The 20,190-nt window shown below is 40.4% G+C and overlaps 1 protein-coding gene and 1 long non-coding RNA gene across 2 annotated transcripts; both read right to left on the bottom strand.

Annotated features, from left to right (window-relative positions):
- Nucleotides 1-1,037: 1,037 nt before the first annotated feature.
- On the bottom strand, nt 1,038-19,921 carry LOC118235036. Its single transcript, XR_004766780.1, has 4 exons — nt 19,836-19,921; nt 16,553-16,616; nt 16,153-16,247; nt 1,038-2,711 (listed from the first exon to the last, which is right to left on the bottom strand). It is a non-coding gene; the product is annotated as an uncharacterized LOC118235036 (long non-coding RNA).
- LOC118235035 (claudin-4-like) lies at nt 12,118-13,336 on the bottom strand. The gene has a single exon (XM_035431988.1). It carries the CDS (start codon nt 13,209-13,211, stop codon nt 12,582-12,584), a length of 630 nt encoding a protein of 209 aa, XP_035287879.1. The 5' UTR covers nt 13,212-13,336; the 3' UTR covers nt 12,118-12,581.
- Nucleotides 19,922-20,190: the final 269 nt, after the last annotated feature.

Raw genomic sequence — 20,190 nt, 5'->3', positions numbered from 1 at the left:
AAGTCCTGTCTTCACTTGTTTTCATGGAAAATGATAACTGTAAATACAAAAGAGCTTTAAAATATTTACTTCATATTTGAAAAAGTACAGAAGGAAATCTTTTCTCAGTGAGACCTCATTAGGGGCCTTCTGAATTCTCAAGGACAATGCCCTTCATGTGAAGTGAACACTTACAATACATCATTCTTTTAAACAATATATCGGTATCTTATATGGTGTGAAAAGTTCATCTTAGTTGATGTACAGAAAATCAGAATCATCAGCTACTAATACATCATTATCACTTTAACTAATTTCTCATAGCCACAGGCAAAATAAGATTAAATGTAGGACATAAATAGATGCAAAGTATTAGTAAATAATCTGGCCCATCATTTCATGCTGTGTGAAAACCATGTCAACAACCTGACCTGCTTTATTGTACAGATAGTGCCTTGTGTGGATTTGATAGCCTCATGTCAACAGCGTTGTAACGCCACCCATTCTCCAGTTCATACTCGGTCACTGTTACCAGCAAATATTTATCTAATACAGCAATGTCCAACAAAGAAGTAATTGGGGCTGTCGCCAAGGGCTCCCTGTATGATAGTTTCACTTCTTTTGAAAGATTTTCCAGTTCATTTTCTGATAGGGTAGTCAATATATAAGCACTTGATAGTATTCAAAATGTTATCTACTTAATACCTATTGTACAAGTTAGAATATTATGCAAATCATTAGATAGAGGACTTCTGTAATGTCAACAGGTTTAATGTGCTGCCATAGTATTACTGTAGAGGGCACAATTTCCCATTAGAAATGTTTTTCCTCTGACAAAAGTACGTGCTGAATCAGAACAAGCCAACGTCATGAACAGGAAGATAACACCACTGGTAAGAGTGTTACACAGAAAAAAAACTTTTAAAAATACATACATTTGCAAGGCAAGCGTTATTTATGATTTAATACCTTTTAAGTGTTATGCCAGATATTTCTCAGGCATGGACTCCATTACCAAGTATAGGGTTTTATACAAATTATGTTTAGTTACGGTTCCATAAGAACACAAGGGATTACCAACACCTGCTGAAAATCAACCATTCAATAGTGTAACATTCCAACAAGGAGCCACTCTTTGCTGTAAGGTACGCCTCAGCTCCACAGCCAGAATCAAGAAGGGACCCTCTGAAGTAGACACAGTAAAATCAGACACAAGCATCAAGCCAAAAACCTACACTGGACAGCAACAAAACATGAGGAACTTAGTGAACTGTGATAAGATGCCAAAGGTTTCTATGATCCTTCTACTGAGATATATCATGATGACTAGCAATGGAAGCATCCCATGTAGTTTTAACAACAAAACAGGGTAGTATAGAATGGTCACGATGCGTGAGATCGCGTGTAGCTTATTTGTGGTTCGGTTTAGAACAGGGGTGGACAGTTCAGCTCCTGGAGGTCCAGTTGGTATACATGTTTTTCTTTCCAAAAATTATCCCTGGCTCAACTGACTAAGTATCTGAATATACCAAAGTCAGTTCACTCATGGATTAGACTACAATAAGACTTTTTATATTTGTGTTAGAAAAAATAGTAGTATAAAATGTAAAATATTTTCACTCATTATTAATGAGCTTATTGATGCATTCTGCTAAAATGCCAAGTCTTGCAGAAGACTGAGCTTGATAAAATAAGGGTATTTTATAGCCTTGCCCACCCTTGTGTTAAACCTTGGCCATACCGCTGAGCAGTAGGTGACACCAAGGTGACTGGGAACTGTTGCCACATAGCCGCAGCCCTGGCTTCTGCAGTAGTTCTGCAGTAGACCACCTGTATAATGTGTCAAGTTCTCTGAAAATACACTCACTTGAGGTAAAGAAATTCATGACTTGTGTGCCATATCATCTTACAATTGCACTGTTGTTCTGACCGAAGAGATTTACATTACCTTCTTTAGCAACTGCCCAGGTGCTCACTCATATTTGCTATTGAGTTCCATTCTATAGCTTAGGTTTCAAGAAAGTGCACTGAGTGCATCCTTCGCAGAAGTATTTTTTCGGAACATGTGACGTATAATGATTTACTTATGGATCCACCCATAGAATGTATACAGGAACTGGAGAGGGTAGGAGGGGCCAGGCGGTGAAGCCTAGGAAGTAACACGAAACAGTCTCTACTGCGCATGCTTGAGAGCAAAAGCGATTGCTGCCCATTGAATTCAATGTAGAAATCCAAGGTGATTTAACAACCAAATAAAACCCCATTGGCCCATTTTTTGTGATCATAAATTTTATTATGTGCAGCAGTTTCTGAAACAATGTCTGTTTTGGCCCAGAAGTTTGGGGAAAATGTTCATTAAAATGTGCATATTTTATTACATAATGCATATTTTGCAATCTGCTTCTCATATGAAACGTAATGGTTGTCAATCGAGTTTCAAAATACCACGGAGCACGTTTATTTTGACTTCAAAAGTCTGATATTCCCTCCAATGTTTTGCCTTCAACACACGCAGTACAGGCTTACTTCCGGGATTCATAAGTTTAGGTTAGCTGAAGGCATGCTTGCCTGTCTAGTTAAATATGCAAATCAATGAGATCCACCACTCCCCATCTGCCATGTCTGATGCTTCAAAGCCAGGATGTTGCAATTGCCTTATACACGTTTCCTCGATTCCTCAGTCCTCAAGTCGTTTCCTTGCTTCTTTTCCTTGCATCCTCTGATGGGTGGAGCTAGGAGCAAAGAAAGTAAGCAAGGAGATAAAATAAGCGAATGGAATGGGCCAACGTTGACAAAACGTGATTCCACATGTCAATTTCATGTATTTTTGACCCTTTTGCCCTTCCATACTAGGAATGGAGGCAAGGAAAGGTAGCAAGAAGGTAAAAATAAACAATTGGAATGCACCCACCAACCCTGCTGGCACTGTGAGTGGGGTGGCTAGCAGCATTAGCCCCGCTAGCTGGCTAACTACCAAGCAATAATCTATCAATCTTATAGAGATGTTCCTAGCTAACATAGTTGGTGTACTAAGTGGATAATGTCAGAATCTCCAGCTGAATAATGAATAAACAATTAAGCAAACGTTTGAGTGCTGGATGTAAATAACGACATATTCCGCCGGTGTTCAGGGAGCGAGCCATGAGAGAGAGAGTTAATCAACAATGCTAGGCAGAAACTGTGAGGATACCTCAGTTCATTGGGACAACCAGTGGCATTAGCCCAGATAGCTAGCAAGTAATGTTCTTCAGAGGTGTCTTAACGTTAGCTGGCAGTATGCCGTTGTTTTCAACGATTTTCATGTATTATTGTCAATGCCATTTTTTTAGTGTACCCTGTACTTTGTTTATTGACCAAAGAAGCATTGTCATGAAGTATAACTTGTCCATATTGTGTTTTAGCAACTTGCTTTCATTCGTATAAAGTATTTACTCTCATTCATAATAGCACTATAACGTTTACATTTCTTAACCGATTTCAATGAATTCTTGCTATTTGCTTGCTAGCTAACTTGAGTAGGAGTACAAAAAAAAAACTTTTTTTGTACTCCACGTAGATCATAAGCCCTTGAATATAAAAACGACTCATTGAAATCGGTTGAGAAATGTAAACGTTATAGTGCTTTTTATCCAGAAATACCGCAGCTCCCCCGTTTACTTCTATTTGTTTTCAGGCCAGTCTTGCCTGGACCAATATGGCGGCCACGTTGCCGTATCGCTGCAAGGGGCCCGAAGCGGCATTTATGTATGTGTATGGACGAGAGGTCCCACCGTTTTGAAAAGTCTCATTATGAAATAAAATAGGATCACGTTATTGTGAAAAGGACAATTATTATGGAGAGATTTGGATGGCAGGTATGCCATCCCGCCAAGTTACGCCTATAATGTCCTGTACACATGTTGTACGCATTGGTGTTGTTGGGGTCATTTTGACCCCAAGCTCTATTGTTATATAAAACCATTATTTTGATCTTGTTTTTGTTGTTGGCTGAGGGCACTTTCACATTAATGTGTGTGTGTGTGTGTGTGTGTGTGTGAGAGAGAGAGAGAGAGAGAGAGAGAGAGAGAGAGCATGCATGTGTGTGAGGAGAAAACATAGTTCCCACAAGATCTCTGATCATTCTCGTAACATGGGGGCAGGGGCAAACTTATAATAAGGGCTGCACACACAGCCCTCTAAACCATTTCTCTTTGCATTTGTGCCTTAACTAAAGATTTTGAAAATGACCACCAGACAGAGGCGTATATTTTCTGCCACTGAGGTTCTGTCACAGATCTTGGAGGGTGAAAGTGATTTAGATGAGGATATGTCTGAGACTGAGGATAATGTTGAGGAGGACCCTGACTGTGTGGCATCCTCCTCTGATGATGAGAATGAAGCCTTTGAGATACCACATTCTGCCCCTCCTTTTGTTTCTCAACCACCACTAAACCGTCCACTCATGTCTCAACCACCAAAAGACCCTCCTGTCATCTCTCAACCACCAAGAAACCCTCCTGTCATCTCTCAACCCCCAAGAAACCCCCGTCATCTCTCAACCACCAAGAAACCTTCCTGTTGCCTTTCAACCACCAACAAACCCTCCTGTCATCTCTCAACCACCAAGAACTGACATGTTTACTTCCAAAAATGGAGAACTACCATGGTCTGCATCCTCAGTTGAAAGACAGGGTAGACTTAGTGCTGCTAATGCCATCAAAATGGTTCCAGGCCCCACCAGATATGCTAGCAGTCATGTACAAGACATAAAGTCTGCATTTGAACTCTTCATAACACCATCAATGCAAAAGGATATTCTTGAGATGACAAACTTAGAGGGGAGGCGTGTGTATGGTGACAATTGGAAAGAGCTGGATGTGACCCACTAGCAATGCTATATTGGGTTGCTTATTTTGGCAGGAGTGTACAAGTCAAAAGGTGAAGCAACAGCAAGCCTTTGGAATGCTGACACTTGTAGGGCAATTTTTCCAGCTACAATGTCTCTGGAGACATTTCATGTTTTCTCCCACATTGTACGCTTTGACGACAGGGAATAGGACAGGGACGACAGGAGCCTGACAAACTTGCACCTATCTTGTTTGAATGAAGAATTGATACCCACGGGTACCTAGTTGAGCTGTTATGTTCATTTTTTTTAATCAAAACTAAATTCTGGTGACTATTTTACTTTTTATTTGTGTTTCTTCATTATTGAATAACTTATATGTTACTTATTGATGTTCTGAAGTGTTTTCTGAACCTAAACATTTGAAATGTTTGACATTTTTAATATTTTTTCCTGGGGTCAAATTGACCCCAAACATAAAATGTTACTATGCTTGATAATAAAAGGTGTGTTTCTTTCCAAATGTTATTTTTCTTTTTTAATGAGCACTTAATACCGACATAAAGCCCTGCAAACACCAAAACATACTTTGTTTTCAATTTTAGGTCAATGAATGAGATTGTACAGTCATTTGCATATTTTGCAATAGTCATATAAAATCAATACTTGATGTATTGGGGAGGGGGAGGATGGGGGGAGTCATGTTTTATTTACTGGGCTATTAAGATGGTCAGTAGAAAGGCCTAAAGTAGCTGAGAGAGAAACTTGGGTAACACTTTCAGTTACATTTATTTTCTGCAGATTTATATTTCTGGGGTCAAATTGACCCCAAACATAAAAGTTGTTAGTTAATTTGAACATAATCGGAGGATTACAAATTGCTCCATAGGGGGTGCCAATGCTTGGATCCCCCCCAACGCCGCTTGCGGCTTTAATTATAACTACTACTATAGAACATGAGAAAAGCACATCAGCACAGTAGATTTCACACGTAACTTAACCCTCCACTTTAATGACTTATGTGTTATACAGACTGTTATATATACCGTTCGATAAGGAAACTAAGCTCGCTCATGGTCACTTAATTTACTTCGCACTATAGTCTGTGATCATGTCAACCTTTCCCTACATGCCCATTCTGCTAAAAACATATTGTTTCAACTCAGCAATTTCATAATTTCTCCTAATTTGTCTCACACTGTTGTTATTTTCTCAGCAAAGCCTGCTGGGACATATGCGTCTGCTCCTATTCTCCACTATCAAGTTTTCCGGTTCTAGCTTAGCAAAACAGCGAAGAGGATTCCTACCTGCAGATAAGCCTATCAAAATGCCTTATAAACCTTACAAACACTAAAAGTGCATCTCCACGAAATAACAGACTACGGAGCAGGACAGAATGGTACACAAGTTGCGACCTAGGGAGCTCTAATTCTACCGGCTTGCTGATTCTTTTGTCTATCAATGCTCGTTGGATGGCCATCAAATCCGTGAGTACATACACTGGCCATATTTCGCCTGCGTTTCTGATGCATTTACGCTTACGCCACCGCACCCTTTGTCACAGCCACTGATTTACATATATAGCAAACCGAAACTGCTAAACGGTACACGCTCATCAAACTGTACAAATTCACACAAGGATAGCCATAATCCACAACCGTTTCTTACAGGGTCACTTCGCATTTTTCACTCTCATAATAAAACGCTTTGCAAAAAGAAATGATAGTCTATCTCATAAAAAACACGTTTTCAACGTACAAAAATGCCATGTTACTCACAGATACAAGACATACACCGTCTATAACTCATTCATTCAGACTGCCAAAATCCAGGCCTGCCATTAAAAGTATTGGTATCAAAATGACTCCAAGTTACGGTACTACAAACAATATAGGCTATCGTGCCTCACCGAAATTAAATAAGATGTATTCCAAAGCAATGCTACCCAATATTCCTCAATTCTTTCAAGTCACTTGGCCCTGTGTGTATAAGCATGCAGTACATGGACAGGCCAAATGTGTGGATGGCTTTCTCACAGTCAAGATTGATTGAATAGGCATCTATATGTCCAATTTGTATTGGTGTGTATGTATTTCGCTGCCCAGCCTTTCTGTTGCGTGAATGATTGTATGTTTCTTGGTATAAATGTCTGTTCGTAAATGTGAATGTAACATGCTGCGAGGGAAATATCCCCATGGGGATAAAGAAGTTATCTATGTATGTATGTAGGGTACCAGGGTAGGAAATTAACTTTTTTTAACAAGGGCTTTTTTTGCCCTTGTGAAATATGTTTCGGGGGCATTTTGGATCATTTCCTGGGCAATTTTATCAAATGTTGGGCAATACCTTAGTTCTTCTATGTTGCATGACAGACCAATATTCAATTACTCTTATCCAAGCATATTTTATTTCTAAAAGTTCATAAACAATCACAGTTAAAAATCCTCCTTTCCTATCATCTCAACATCTTATGCCGGCAAATCTCTATTAAATCATTATCTGGTTAATCTTAACATTAATTAAAAACTGATACCATTTAAATAAAACGATATTTGGACCTGCGTGAACAATTTTACAAGGAACACTTTTGGTTGAGCAGTATAAGCCTGCCCGTTTCGTAGTCTCTCGTTAGCAACAGCCTCCCCAACACACTGTCACAAGGGAGCACCCAAAACCAGACTTCGTTTTTGAAGCTCATTTCCTGGTCTCGTTGTTCCTGGTTGCTCACTAGCGCCACTACGGTTGGCTCCAGTATAGGTGTTTTCATATCCGGGTTCCATGTAAGTCTACGGTACAAATGAGGTCAAAATACAAAGTCAATAATTTTTTCTCATGAGAACAAATAGTCACAATATGTGTATTTTATTCGTCTTATGACTGTCCATGGGTCGATTTCATGATTTATTGTGTCATTTGGGCACTGTTATAATATTTGTTGTGGACCAATGAGGTACAGTTTGTACAATTTGACAATGAGGTACAATCACTTCCTGATTACTGCTGAGGACTAAGCAAGCGGCCAAAACCAGACTTCGTTTTTACAGTCTCTGGGACTAAGCTACAGTAGGGGCTACAGTATATGGTCACTGGGGTGGGAGGTGGCCCCTCTTGGCCTTGACATTGCAGTTCCGACCACGGTACACCTGTGCGAAGTCAGAAAACGCAGGCATCCCATTTCGTAGTGATTTCATTATGGCGTGTGCTATTTACAGCTGCACTAGACGACCATAAAATAATCCTCCTCTGTAGTTTTTCGGTAGCCGAGTCATTTTTACTATTTCCTTTAGCCTACTTAACCAAATAATTAGTTGGCAGAAAGCGTAATCAGCGTGCTATATTTGGTAGTCCAATAGCCTGTGCTAAAACAGTTCGCAACTTCGGCTATATAATAATAATAATTAGAAATTCAATGTACATTATTTTTGTCTTTATGCAACAGGTGGAAAACTTGCTCTTCAAAGTGCGTTGTCATATTTACACGCCTGTAGATCAGTTACTAAAATACTTAGTAGATTTGTTAATCGCCGCTGACAGTGTTAATTTTTATTCGGTAGAAAGTGACTTGCGAACGATCGGTCAGCTAGCGTCACCCAGCAAGTGAACACCACAAACGGCGATGGAGTAGCGTAGTAGCAGTTACTGGCTCATTAACTGACTGTGGCGAAAACCTACGACGATAACTTGCTCAGTTAACAGCAGATCTACCAGACAGTTATACGAAAATTAGCCTAGTCAAATCACCAGTAGCCTACACATCTCTGATTGATTGACCATCAGTGTAGTCAATGTTCTTCCCCTGTGGTTCATATTGCTAATGCGTGAGCTAACCACGGATAGCCTACCTAGCTCACTGGCAAGCTGATATGCTAGCTAAGCATATTCGTTTTGCTGAGAAACATAAATTGAAGATAACTGAACATAGCCTAATTGTATTTTTAATGTCATACATATAACGTGATTACATGACACAGTACAGTCACGGATGGAAATTAAACTCCGTAAACATCTGATAATATATTTTAAAACATAACGGCAGACAGTCAGCTAGCCTCGTTCAGGTTGATGGGCTTTTCCGCACCGGACTGTCAATCAAATTGTAAAAATCACAGAGCTGCTTAACTCTATGGTTTTGGCTCCAAATAGAGAAAATGGCCGCGCCCGCCATTGAGCTTCAAAACGTGTTTTAGAGACCCACGGAGAGTCAATGGGTGACGTCACAGTATCTTTGTCCATATGTTTTACAGTATCTGGTTTTTCCGCACCGGACTGTCAATCACATTGTAACATCACAAGACCGCTTAACTCTATGGTTTTGGCTCCAAATCGACAACATGGCCGCGCCCGCCAACCTTGAGACTCTTAATTCGCTTCGCGAAACTGAAAAAGTGTTTATCCCAAAATCGGGATTATAGTAGCTTTGTCACATGCGTGAAGCATGGCCCAGGTAGACATTTACGGAATGTACACGTCTGACAGATTGAATGTTTGCCGGTTAGCTAGCTAGTCAAATGGCTTGGTAGTCGAAGTTGCGAACTGTTTTAGCATAGGCTACTACTGGACTACCAAATATAGCAAGCTGATTACACTTTCTGCCAAGTAATTATTTGGTTAAGTAGGCTAAAGGGAATAGTAAAAATGACTCGGCTACCGAAAAACTTAAGAGGAGAATTCTTTTATGGTCGTCTAGTGCAGCTGTAAATAGCACACGCCATAATGAAATCGCCACGAAATGGGATGCCTGCATTTTCAGACTTAGCACAGGCGGGCCGTAGCTGGAGCCGCAATGCCAAGGCCGAGAGGCGCCACCGCCCACCCCAGTGACCATAAACTGTAGCCCCTACTGTAGCTCAGTCTTCAGCAGTAATCCGGAAGTGACGCAAGCTGTACCTCATTGGTCCAGAACACATATTGGCACTGTGCCCAAATGACGCAATAAATCATGAAATCGACCCATGGACAGTCATAAGACCAATAAAATACACATATTATGACTATTTGTTCTTGTGAGAAAAAATTATTGACTTTGTATTTTGATCGCATTTGTACCGTAGACTAACATGGAAACCGGATATGAAAACACCTATACTGGAGCCATCCGTAGTGGCGCAACCAGGAACTACAACACCAGGAAATGAGCTTCAAAAACGAAGTCTGGTTTTGGCCGCTTGGGCTTTACACGCACACAAAAACCACGGCTGATCCGGAAGTAATTTATTCGTTATTTATTCGTCATCAAGTTAGCTCACGATGTTCCGAACTTGGTGTTCGGAATACAGTGAGTCTACAGGCTAGCTGGCATTACTTGAACGGGTTACTCAGTGGTGCTCACTTACCATGCGCGATCTTGTGAGCCTTGATCTTAAATTAACGTTAGTCTAGCCACTGAACTAGCTGGCGCTGCCTGTCTCTGTCTGAGGTAAATAACGCTATAGGAGGGGGCAGGGGTTGTGCAGGTACGGACGCCTAGCTGGCCTTTTTCGAGTTGTGCTTTGCACAAATACAACAAAATAGAACAAATAGAACAAAATCCGGACACGTAACGTTAAAATACAGAAAGTTAACTTTTCATTCCCAATTCCAAGGGCAATTAAAAAAATTTTACGGGCATTTTGCCCCGAGCCCCCGTTAATTTCCGACCCTGGTATGTACAATATGTATTTTACATGCAGTATTTATTGTACGTAGCAAATATACAATCACTTGTATATTTACTCAAATTTAGTTCAGAAGCAAGTATAAACATATGTTTTCTAGAGAAGTATGCTTCCTGTAGTTACTCACCAGCACTTTTCTACATGCATTTCAAGGTGTTCCATGAGGCAATTCGAAATATTTGACACTTTGATCTGACACAAAGTTTGCATGACATTGTAAAATGGTAAGATTACAAAACACAGGGCCAAGTGACTTGAAAGAATTTAGGAAATATTGTGTAGCATTGCTTTAGAATACATCTTATTTAATTTCGGTGAGGCAAGATAGCCTATATTGTTTGTAGTACCGTAACTTGGCGTCATTTTAATATCAATACTTTTAATGGCAGGCCTGGATTTTGGCAGTCTGAATGAATGAGTTATAGACGGTGTATGTCTTGTATGTGTGAGTAACTTGGCATTTTTGTATGTGGAAAACGTGTTTTTAAATGAGATATTAGATTACAAGACACAAGTTGAGAGATATTTGTTTGTGGATAGTGAAACACATTTGTGACTCCTCTAATTTATGCATCATGATACACGCATTTGTCAATAAAATTGACTCTCCATAAATCACGAAGTATAAATAATTTCGAAATAAAATTAAGTATTTGTTTAATTGATCTAGGCTATTATTTGTGAAATTCCTTTTTTTTTTTTTTTTTTTTTTTTCACTGTTTATTTAATTTTGGAACGTTTATTCCTCCATACAACTAACCTACGCTTAAAATTAAGTAGCCTAATACTGGTGCAACAGGCTGCTGGCTGTCGACGGATGCAACACTGCTGGATCCGGCGCGAGGTCGCTAGAGTCACAGCATGCTTGGAATGTGTTGAATAGACACAACACTGCACCGTTTTACAACCGTCCTGTAATATATATTTTTTGTATTAAAAAAAATATATATATATTAATAATAATAATTATTATTATTATTATTATTATTATTATTAATAATAATGATAAAAACTTTAATGAGAAGCTTTGCGAAGCGAATTTCCACGTTAATTTCTTCAAACTGCGTAACAATAGGCTACTTCTCTATTTGTACGGTCCCCATATATCTTTGCCTGTGGTTAAAAAAATGTAATCTGAAGCAAACTTATTTCTCTTAAAAAAAATACATTTGAAAGACATCGTAAGCGGGAGGCTTGTGTGATGTGAGGAAAAGCCGCTGAAACTGTGAAATGTGTAATAATAGCTCACCATTTTTTTTGCAAAACGTCGCAAATAATCATGTTTTAAATATATTCAAAATGTTTTAATTATTCTCCCAATATTTTTGGAGGCTACTCGTTTTTGACACATCTAAACCAGGCTGAGACAAGGAACAGCCCCACCCAGTAACTTTCCTCCTTTAAAGCAGATCTGGTGTACAAATAGCATTGTACACCAGTGGTCATTTTATAATGTATTCCAATATAGTATTTGCAGACTTATGTCACATCTGTGCAAGTGTTGTGCACTTTAGATGAAATGAATTTATAAGTGTATCAAATGCATTTCTATTTGACTTCTCTATTAGTGTAGTGCCATGGGAAATCATATTACATCTGATACCCAAAAGTGTTAAAGGTTTCTGCATTAAAGATATCAGACAATGAACAGATACAATGTAAAATGTGAAAAAAATTTATTTACAGTTTCATTACCATTTCAAGATTATTGAAGTGGTCACAATACAACATAGAGGTATTACGTAACAGAAATGTACAAGTTGAACAATTAAAATGTATTAAACGCATTTAAATCTCTAGGCATACAATAGGTAATTGTTCAGAAAATAGAAAACAACACAGAACCATTTATAATCCATTGGTAGCAAAACACAGTCAATGACTATGACCATTCATTCTTGGAGACATTTACCACTGTCTTCAGGCCATTACATGTAACTGTTATATGTATTTAAAGGCCATAAATCATCTGAGTGCCATTTATTCTCCTGAAATCTACAGCTCATTACAAGATGACCATGGCCGGTAAACAAACACACTGCCTGGAAAAGACGTGTAAGCGGAATTGGCAGTGGCAGTGTCTTTAAAGTCCAAAAGGAGAGTCGCTCTTCAGACTTCTGTCCTTACACATAGTCCTTTGGAGATGTGGCGGATCTTGCCGCGGAGTATTTGGCACTGTAGGCGTCGTCCTTGGGAGGGCAGTTGCAGCACAGCAGACCTCCGCCGATGATCATCAGAGCTGAGGCCGCCCATCCGATGTACAGGGCCGCGCCGATCTCCCTCTTCTGCGCAGACACCACCAGGGGGTTGTAGAATTCTTGGATAATGGTGTGGGCCGTCCAGCAGACAGGGATAAGGCAGAGGACTCCCGCGACAATGAAGATCACACCCGAAGCAATGCCCACTTTGGATTTGGAGGACTCATCTTCCACGCAATTGGTGCACTTTCCCCCAGCTATGGACAACAGGATTCCCATCACACCCACAACTACGGCGATAACGGTCAGGGCGCGAGCAGCCTGAAGATCGGAGCTGAGCGCCAGCATGGAGTCGTACACCTTGCACTGCATCTGCCCGGTGCTCTGCACCACACAGCTCATCCAGATGCCTTCCCAGGTGGTTTGTGCCGTCACGATGTTCTGGCCGATGAAAGCTGTCACTCTCCACATCGGGAGGGCGCACACGACGATTGCCCCAATCCAGCCAATGATCGCCAGGGCCGTGCCCAGCATCTGTAGCCCAGCAGAAACCATTTTCCTTGACTTTTGTTGTTTTTCTTTCGTGTCCAAAAAAGGCTATTACGAACAATTCAGCAGATCAGATGTCTTTTGGTTGAGAATGGTCCCCCAAAATGTATTTCAGACCCCGTGGACGCCAGTACTTATATACAGTTGTGAAAGGTGGGGCTTGTCCTCTGTCTGTCGTCATAGCTTGCCCAACTGGTTTTTCGCCTTGTGCCTAAGCCACGGGAGAGCTGTCCCCAAAGGCTTCAGTGAGTCATTGTTGCTTTTCAAATTAGCTATTCATTTAACAAAAAATTTAATGCCCATTTATGGTCATTTCCCCTTACAAGTTGATACTTTTCCCCACAGTTTCGCACTTTTACGTCACGTTTGTCATTTTCTGTAAACATCTTTAAAAATAGTAACAATAGGACTGGATTACAACAGCTTGTGATTCTTCCAACTTTTAACTTTTTTTGTGTTGTACTGTTTTCTCATAGCGACAGTAGGGCATTTTGTATGTGTGAAACCAACAAAAGGAACTTAATTTAACTGTCTGCCAGTTTGCCAGCAAGCAAAGGAGGATATCTTTGCATGATGTCCTCTCATCTGTGACTGTTGTAACCATTATTACAGTGAAATATAGGAACATGAATGTGTTTGTCTCAAGTGAAAAGTGTTTGAAAAAGAAAGGATTGCAGGTTTTATGGGGGAGATTTCCCTTACTCTCAGATGGATTCCCACAAGAAATCCAAGGGTTAAGGCTTTTACCTGCCCAGGAACCCTCCACAGATCAGGTTTCCTGTTACCATGACAGAGAGCAGTTGCCCCTGGCCCTCTTGGATAGGGGGGGGGGGGTGCATTGGAATGCCTTTGCCTGGCCATGCAAGAAATCACATAAAGAGTAGTTCACAGGAAAGAGTCAAGGAGACAAATTTTAATTTATCCTATCAAACTAAACCAAATAGTTTCAGGGTTGTGGAGGTCATGGAGACGGAATGTTGTTTTCCTCAGTCATAATATAACTCTTGGTAAGAAAACATTTTCAGATCTCCAAATATGTCTTAGCATGCCACACCCATGTTGATAATTGCGACATTGGACAAGAAAGAACTGTTCTCCCTGAAGCAGCAAGCAGGCCTTTTGGGCAAAAGATTAATTCATTGATTAAAAAGACTCTCACATAAAAGCTAGATAAAGGTATGTTTTGGTTGAAGTGCATGGACATAATACAATTAATACTGTGAACCACAGAGGAATATAAGATAACAGCATCTGTCAAATTACAGACTGTAATAATTTCATTACTATTATACTATTATAAGAGTAATTTTTGGGCCATATCTGAGCCCCAACATACTATTTATCCCATCAATTATCTCACATTGCTTCACATACAAATGACAATCAGACAATATCAGCACTATCAATACAGATTTTTTATTTATTTAATTAAAATAATGTCAATATTGAAACCCACAATGCACAGAAGTGAAGAAAGAACTTCCAACTTCTACCAACTGCCAACTTCAGTGCTGTTAGCTAAGCCAAATGTTCAACATGGTATGCATATTAAATACCTGATAAATTAGGTATACATCAGTGCCAACAGTACCAATGAATACCAACTTCCATGTCAGTTTCATATCTTTGTCTATAAACACATCTGCTTCTGTTGTGAAAGAAGAATGATGGGGAAGTTATTAAGGTGTGACTTCATGAAAGTTACAAATATGGCTGTCATAAAAACGGGGTTAGAAAAGCTGCTCAAGCTTAATTTCTTGCTAGATAGAGACATTTACATAAATCCTATTAAGTGAGAATGTTCTTTTATTACTTTTGTCTTTTCTATGATGGATAAACAGTGACTTGTCCTTGTTAATACATGTATATCCCTATGTCAATATACCATATTTTCACTGTGTTGAAAAACAGCAAACAGCTACATACACACAGAAATATGTGGTGTCTCATTCGCCTTGAGTGCAGGCCCCACACCAAATAATCTGGTATATCCATTGAGTTGTGTTCATGGCTTATCGGTGATTCAAAGCAGTGTATGTCCTGACCACCATTCTTATACTTAACATGTATGGCTTTACCTAAGATTAAATGAATTCTATTTGGGTCATAACGGGCATATTAACCAAAAACCAATATTTTAAATTTCAAATATTGTACAAAGACCTTGACCTCAGCATGTCAATAATTAATTACACAAACTCCTTGGTATGAACTTGGAGTTTTATGATCTACTATGTGCCTTGCATATCTCTCTCTCTCTCTCTCTCTCTCTCTCTCTACCTCACTCTCTCTTTCTCTCTCTCTCTCTCTCTACCTCACATGCATAAGCACTGCACACACTGACATTACACCACCACTTCTTTATTCCATGAAATTAGATAAAGGGTAAGATTTCAAAGTTAATCTATAAAATTGAAAGGAAGTTCATTCTCATGAAAAGAAATGAAAGCAATCAAATAATTAGTCTACATTTCAACGGATAGTTTTCAAATTGAACAAATAACTGGACAAATTCTGGTCACAATTCATGAAAAATGTCGTAGCACCATTTGACTAAGTGTGGTTATTTCACAGAATAAAAACAGACATTGACATTCGCAAAGAGATATTTCCACACATCAAACGAAGTGAGAAGGTTATTGTTTTAGTTTTCTCTTAAAGAGAACACATTCTTGTTGCCCTCTTTTACATTGCTGTTAGCATTGTCCATGTTACGACAACGATACAATTTGGTGCATGTTTTTAGTAAAACACAAATATGTATACAGAAAAAAATCCCTTTGTATTAGAATCAAGGTCAAACTCAAAATATGCACTTATTTAACAATGTCCTTTGGCGCAATATTGGCCAAGAGCGATCAGATAGACCCACTGACTCTCACACGTGCCGAAGAGCGAGACATCCACACAGGCAAAGCAAAAGAGAATAAACCCCAAAAATACTCACCTGCTCCCTGAAGTCAGAGTCCAGTCCTCGGAGAACGGTACTTTTTTCTCCGATCCAAAAAGGGTTCTGCTATGTTTGCAGTCCGCAGTGGTCTACTGTGGAGGGTACAATGAGAAAAAAGCATGGACAGGTAAAGGTAAACAACCTGAAGCAGTGGCAGTGGCTGTATTCTTAAGAAGCAAAAGGAGATACTTCTAAAAAAGTAGATTGTTTCGCAAAAAAGAAAGAGAGTACTGTTTGGGGGCCAAATCTGCAGTAAGGACAATAAAGGAGCTCTTTTACCAAGCAGCTCATTAAAAGGTCTTTGGAACTGACCCTCAGACAGAGGGCCACATACAGGTAAGCACAAAGGAATTCATACAGTTAAGGATTTGAGAAAAGATGTTTTGCAGAATATCACCTTCCCAAGGAGACGATATAGGGCACTCTAGCACTCTTAAGTCAGTCCCTCTTCAGGCTGGCCTCTGTCGCAGGATCAGAATTCATGCATCAGACACACGTCGTAAACATGTAATAAAACCCCTCACTGACAGAGTTAGCCTCTCAGTGCATGAGCCATTTTAATAAAATCTCCTTGGAACGTCCTTGGCCAGACAGTTTTTTTTTAAATTTATTATTTTTAATCACTTTTTATATTTGTTGACGAGGGGCTCTGGAGCTGGTTTGATTAGATCTCTTTGCGAATGGAGTGGAATGCACAGGGTCCCTCCATGTTTAATATTGTGAGGCTCTCAAGAAGTCTCTTGAGTAAACTGTTAGAAACAACAGCATCCTGGCAGAAATTCTTTCTTACACTTTCAACATGTGAGAAAATACACAGTTGAACCTGGGGAACTGCGTGACTCACTTATTTGTTTGGTGCATTGTGTACGTGTATGACAGCAAAACACACCTTGTCGTGCAAGAGCACTGCAAACACGTGACCAGATGACAACATAAAAATTCGATTTTGCCTGGCTTTGTCTGTCATTCTCAGGCAAATTAGAAAACTTACTTCATGTGAGTTAAATGTAAGTCCAGGTCAAATGAAGATAGAATAGTTCAATTATAAGATTTGGAAAACTTCATAACCAAAGCAATTAACAAGATAATTTATGATTAGTGCAGAGGACTTTTTGCTGTTGGTGTATAATTAATATAATAATTAATGTTTACAAAGCCAACAAAAGGGAACAGACAGCATTGTACTATTTCGATCATGAAACTATCAAGTGAGTGAAACACAAAATCATACTAGGGCGTAAGCCTTTTTAGGTGTACACTATTTGTGTCCCTATGTGGGAAAATCTACATCATGAGCAATGTGGAACATGCTGCAGCAGGTTTTTGCGGTGGACTCCAGCATTTCCATATTCATTGCTTTCTGAGAAATAAAACAGGTCTAATCTGATTCTGTGAATGTCTCTGAAAACCTGCACACTCAGCCAACTGATTTGTAGGGACAGGGACATGGGAACGGTTTTATAGAATCTAGGTGTTCTGCAGAACCTGTGTGGTGTGCGTGTGTATGTGTGTATGTGTGTGTGTGTGTGTGTGTGTGTTTTGTGTTTTTTATGCATGTGTGCATGTGTTGCAGTATTCCATGCATGTGTGTAAAATTCTTATTCATGATGTGTTTAGCCCTGTGAGACCAAATGTTGCAAAAATGCAACATTTCTTTTCAGGCACCCTGGAGACACCATTTTTGCCAATATCAGTTTAGAACAACATCCCAGTTCCTTAGGCCCTTTACTATAATTTAGCAACAAAATGTTTGGAGGGAAACATTTTCACCTGTTACACAGAGTGTTTAGAGTACACACAACATAGGCTGCTCAAGCAGATCCCCTTATCTGGGTTTTCCACCGCTTGAAGTAAATAAATTACCTCCAATATTTTTAGTTGGATGCCAAATGTGTAGTACCTGTGGATAATCAATATATGTAAAACAAAACAACGTAATTCTTACTCTGTGGTGATTTTTACCATGTTGTAAAAATGCAACATTGTGACTCAGTGGTAGGACAGCCATGTGTGTATTAGCAGACCAAAGGCTCACTATAACAGTATACAAGAACTGGTTTCTGGTAATGTTCCATGAGTTGTAGTGATTGTTATGCTTGCATCAAACTAGCACTGTTGTGTCTTGGAGTATTTTTACTAGGAAGCATAATGGCATAATAACATTCGAGCCCAACATTGCATTTTTACATGCATGTTCAGAAATTTCCACTAAAACATAAAAATGCTATTTTTTCAACATATTCCTCATCAGAGGCCTCCTGCAACAAGAAGAAGAAAAAATGTTTTTCAATTACATCAGTGTCTGGGTCTCACATGGTTAGGGATAACTTCTTTGCCTTACTTAAGGCGAAGGCCATACTTAAAGAGGTGCCATTTTACCACTTGTTTTGCTAAAGTTACTTTTTTTTAAATACAAGTCAATGATTAATTAACCTATTTGAACATTCAACAGTTTTATGTCCCCTCATTTTCAATCCCCTCACTTTTGTTTTGAATGTCAGCATGGTTCTCCTTTTGTCATGGGTTTGGGGTGCAGTTCCATTTTTTGGTCTCCCGGCCTGATTATTACCTCACTGGATGCACCTGTTTCCAATTATTCCTCCCTATGCCGTGATTCCTGCCACCTGCGTCGTGCAAGGCTATTTAAGACACTGTCTGACTTTCAGTCATGGGTTTGGGGTTCAGTTCCGTTTTTTGGCCTCCCGGCCTGATTATTACCTCACTGGATGCACCTGTTTCCAATTATTCCTCCCTATGCCGTGATTCCTGCCACCTGCGTCGTGCAAGGCTATTTAAGACACTGTCTGACTTTCAGTCATGGGTTTGGGGTTCAGTTCCGTTTTCTGGCCTCCCGGCCTGATTATTGCCTCACTGGATGCACCTGTTTCCAATTATTCCTCCCTATGCCGTGATTCCTGCCACCTGCATCGTGCAAGGCTATTTAAGACACTGTCTGACTTTCAGTTCTTGTCTGACTTTCAGTTCTTGCTTCTCCTCGGGGATAAGCTTTTTGATTCCCTGTACAGTTGCGTGTGGTCCTCCGACACTCCCACCTCCCTCACAGTACACTGAAGCCACATGGAGGCACCAGCAACTGCCCTGGAAATAGAAATGGCTACTACCCCCTTCGAAATGGCTTTAACGGCCCAACAAGCCATTTTATCGGGTCACGAGATAGGGATTCAGACGCTCCAGGCACAGCAGGCTGCTAGTCACGTTCACCTAACTGCCATGTGTGCTAGACAGGAAGAGATGCTAGAGCGATTACGCCGTCAGCAGGATGATTTTATGGCTCTCGCTGATAGTTTTCGCCTCCTAGCGAGCAATCTCCGTCCCCCAGTTCCCCAAGCACCTCCTCCCCACATACCATCACCTGTTCTAGCCAGTGTTCGGGGGCCCAAATTACAACTCCCGCTGCACTATGACGGGGAATCAGGGAAATGCAGGGGCTTTCTGTCTCAGTGCATGATTTTCTTTAGGGCTCAGCCCTCCCAATTTGCTTCAGATGACTCCCGGGTCGCATTTATCCTCTCATTACTGATGGGTCCTGCTCTGGCGTGGGCGGATCCCCTGATTCGCTCACAGTCCCCCGTCATAAGCACCTCTGAGAGGTTAATAAAGGAGATGGCTGTCGTATTCGACCACAACATTACAGGCAAAGAAGCGGCTACAAGACTTACCCGCATCAGTCAGGGGAACCAGAGCGTAGCCGACTTCTCCATCACCTTCTGGGCTTTAGCAGGGGAGACGGGATGGGCGGAAGATCCGCTCATGACGCTTTTTACCAATGCACTCTCCTCAATTCGTTGCTCGGTTCTGGCGTGCGTTCTGCTCACTTCTAGGGGCTTCGGTCAGTCTCTCGTCGGGTTTTCACCCGGAGACCAATGGACAGACTGAACGCACCAATCAGACTTTGGAGAACACTCTACGCTGTTTAGCCGAGTCCAACCCTACCTCGTGGAGTCGGTACCAATCTTGGGAGGAATACGCACGTAATGCATCCACAGGGCTCTCTCCATTTGAGGCTCAGGTGGG

Source organism: Anguilla anguilla, chromosome 9 (genome assembly GCF_013347855.1).
Source record: "Anguilla anguilla isolate fAngAng1 chromosome 9, fAngAng1.pri, whole genome shotgun sequence".
NCBI classification, from domain to species: domain Eukaryota; kingdom Metazoa; phylum Chordata; class Actinopteri; order Anguilliformes; family Anguillidae; genus Anguilla; species Anguilla anguilla.
The sequence above is the reverse complement of the archived record's forward strand: the minus strand, read 5'-3'. Positions and strand labels throughout refer to the sequence as shown.